Source organism: Larimichthys crocea, chromosome XIII (assembly GCF_000972845.2).
Source record: "Larimichthys crocea isolate SSNF chromosome XIII, L_crocea_2.0, whole genome shotgun sequence".
In the NCBI taxonomy this organism is placed as follows: domain Eukaryota; kingdom Metazoa; phylum Chordata; class Actinopteri; family Sciaenidae; genus Larimichthys; species Larimichthys crocea.
In genome coordinates, this window is record NC_040023.1 from 17,132,058 (window position 1) to 17,135,061 (window position 3,004).

The 3,004-nt window shown below is 38.5% G+C and overlaps 1 protein-coding gene across 2 annotated transcripts; it reads left to right on the top strand.

Annotated features, from left to right (window-relative positions):
- Positions 1–795: 795 nt before the first annotated feature.
- LOC104923015 (SUN domain-containing protein 1) lies at positions 796–2,941 on the top strand. Of its 2 annotated transcripts, none has more exons than XM_027287178.1 (8): positions 796–924; positions 1,294–1,384; positions 1,513–1,661; positions 1,777–1,896; positions 1,990–2,105; positions 2,190–2,363; positions 2,467–2,559; positions 2,716–2,941. In XM_027287178.1, exons 2-8 carry the CDS (start codon positions 1,296–1,298, stop codon positions 2,884–2,886), a joined length of 912 nt encoding a protein of 303 aa, XP_027142979.1. In that variant the 5' UTR covers positions 796–924; positions 1,294–1,295; the 3' UTR covers positions 2,887–2,941. The 2 variants fall into 2 exon arrangements, with proteins under 2 accessions (XP_027142979.1, XP_019125867.2); XM_019270322.2 differs by having other exon boundaries at positions 2,770–2,941.
- The last annotated feature ends 63 nt before the right edge of the window (positions 2,942–3,004 follow it).

Consider the following 3,004-nt stretch of genomic DNA (forward strand, 5'->3'; position numbering starts at 1 on the left):
CGACGATAAAATTAATAGACTGTATTGTAGACAGATTGTGCAGTAAATGTATATGCTTAATGAGAACAGGTAGGAGACAAGTACATAAATATGTATACTGTGATGGTTTAACAGGTTGTAAACGGTCGTTAAAAAAAAAAATAAATAAATATTTGNTTACATAAAAGTAGTATATCTAGTTTATATATTGCCTTTTCTAATTTTATTTTTATCCTCTATTGTACTATATTACACCCTTGCTCCTGAAACAAAAGAATTTCCTCGTTGTGGGATAAATAAAGTCTATAATCTAATCGATAAAAGTAAAGCGTATCAGTGTGGTGTGAACAAAATATGACATGTGAATGAACGATAATAATTTGCACACACAGGTAATTATTGTATGCAACAAGAAAAAACAAAAACAAAACAAACCGACTCGAGACTGTGGGGCCTGTTGGTTTTATTCCGGGACAATTTGTTACATGATGACCTTACATAAATATCAGCATAGCAACACACAACCGAGAACCAACCTGAGTAATCAGCAACATAATCACACATGTGAGGGTATGTGGGGCCTTTAACACTGCATATTGTTTAATAAGTAGATCTTATGTGTAGCATGAATTGGATACACTTGAGTAAAGGACAAGTACTTCAAAATCGGACCTGATATATGTATTTGAGTAAATGTAATTTTCACCACAAGTGTGTGTGCGTGTGTGTGTGTGTGTGTGTGTGTGTGTGTGCGTGCGTGTATGTGTGCGCGCGCGCGTGTTGTTGTTGTCGTGTTGTACGAACTTGGTAGAGTTCTACGTCATAAAGTGTTCTACGTCATAAAGCGAACATTCGGCTAAGAATCACTGACGCCTCCTCACTTCTCATTTCACTCCGTGATCGCACAGTAATTACTACACACGACGCTACAAACACACGGTGAAGGTAAGTCATTATCTGTAGAAAACACACCCAATAAGCAAAATAAGAATACATCTGTATGGTTTCTGTTGTATACAATACTCATATGTGATATATTAAATAATTAGGAAATGTATATTAGACAGTGTGTGAAAGCTGTGTAGGTCCAATGTATGCAACAATAATATATATACTGGACTTGACGTGCAATTAATTTGATTTCTTTCATGCACAGAGTGGTATATACAAATCTATATTTAACTGGATTACTGTACTGTACTGCAGGGCCATTTTGAGCTACTTGTTTGAACATTAACACAAGTTTAAACTTGAAAGTAGTGCTGTAGCACATTAGTGATTTGATTTATTCAAAAACGTTACACCTCTTTACAGTCATGTCACGAAGAAGCTCTCGTTTGGAATCTGCCGGATACTACGACAATGACAGGAGACCATTAATTGTTTATAGGGAGACCACACACAGGTAAGTGGGAGTTGGGTGTGTGTACCCCACAGTCATGCTGTATGTGTAAACACTTTATGTATGTATTTTACCCGTTTTTCATGATACATCTTCAAACCTCACACACTTTTCTAATTCATTACATCCAGAATTTTCAAGACACGCAAGGCCAATTTTCGAGCCAGACAGATCCCCAACGTCACAGACAGCAACAATAATGGAAACAACAGCAATGACCACATCATGTTCAGCTGGAAGATTTTTGGCTTCCTCTTCCTCTTACTCCCTCTGTGTTTTGGTAAGTTAACTCTCCTTCCACAAACAATCATATCTAGTACATCAGCTTGTGAGTTTTATAGAGTGTTTGTCTTTTGAATAAAACATCCCGAACCTTGTTTCTCTCCATCCATTAGGATGTGGCTACCTGGTTTCGAGTTGGAGCAGCAATGATTCGAAGCAACTGAGAGAGCTGCAGGACCAACTGCTGAAGTTGAAGACCAACAATTTGCCCAACTTAGCTCTCGAGACTAAAGGTGAGATATCTATATCACTCTGTTTTTCAATTCATGCATGTGCTTTTCAGTTTTGAGATTGCTGTCTCACTTCATTTGTGTTTTTGTGTTTAGGAGCCAGAATTGTACGCCACCGGACTTCTGAACCATACCAGACACCAGAACCAGTGATGGGATTTTTAGGGATACCTATCTATAAACGACCTGTCAGCCCAACGATCGTTATACAGGTAAGTACTACACATACAAAACAGATGTGGTATGGCTATATATTTAATGATGGGATTTTTCACTTATTCATTCTCTTTCTTCAGGGACACTCAGATCTTACTCCAGGACAGTGCTGGGCTTTCTCAGGTGGGCTAGGATATTTATTCATTGCCCTGCCCCACCCATTCACCATCAGCCATGTGACACTGAGTCACATTTCCAAGAACGTTTCCCCAACTGGCTCCATTTCCAGTGCCCCAAAAGAGTTTTCTGTCTATGTAAGTCACAGATTTAATGTTGTTACAGTGCAGAAGTCATGCACACCACCCACTGTCAATAAAAAGTTTAAAATGTTCAACTGGACCTCTTTCTCTCTTGCAGGGGCTGAATGAGGTAGATGAAGAGACCGGAGTCTATCTTGGGAGCTTTCTTTACGATCAGGATGGAGACTCAGTACAGACTTTCAAAGTACCTGTAAGTATTACATCATGAAATTCAATGCATTTTTTTTTCACCCATACGCTAATATAGTATAAGAGTTGCAGTTTGCCTTGGCTCCTTTCTCTGTGTGTCTCTCATTATTATATTCATTATATCCCTTGTTTCCCGTCCTCTCCTTTTTTTAATCAGTGTTTTTGGACCACCCAACTAACTCACTCATTGCTAATTTCTCTTGTTTCTCAGGATTCTGGTGTCTTCAAGTTTGTGAAACTGATTGTCAAAAGCAACTGGGGCAATCGTGATTACACCTGTTTGTACGACTTCAGAGTCCACGGAAATCTGGCAGATTGTGGTCATTAGAGGGGTAAGTGTCTGTGAAGGTGAATCAGGATCCAAACATTTGTGAATAAATAGGCTTAATTTAACCACTCAATTTGGATCAACCCGCGCATCACTGATATATATATATATATATATA

Coding starts and splice junctions, on each gene's coding strand:
- LOC104923015 (XM_027287178.1), top strand. CDS start 1,296: ATGTCACGAAGAAGCTCTCGTTTGGAATCTGCCGGATACTACGACAAT. Junction 1,385..1,512: donor TATAGGGAGACCACACACAG/GTAAGTGGGAGT, acceptor CATTACATCCAG/AATTTTCAAGACACGCAAGG. Junction 2,106..2,189: donor GCCCAACGATCGTTATACAG/GTAAGTACTACA, acceptor CTCTTTCTTCAG/GGACACTCAGATCTTACTCC.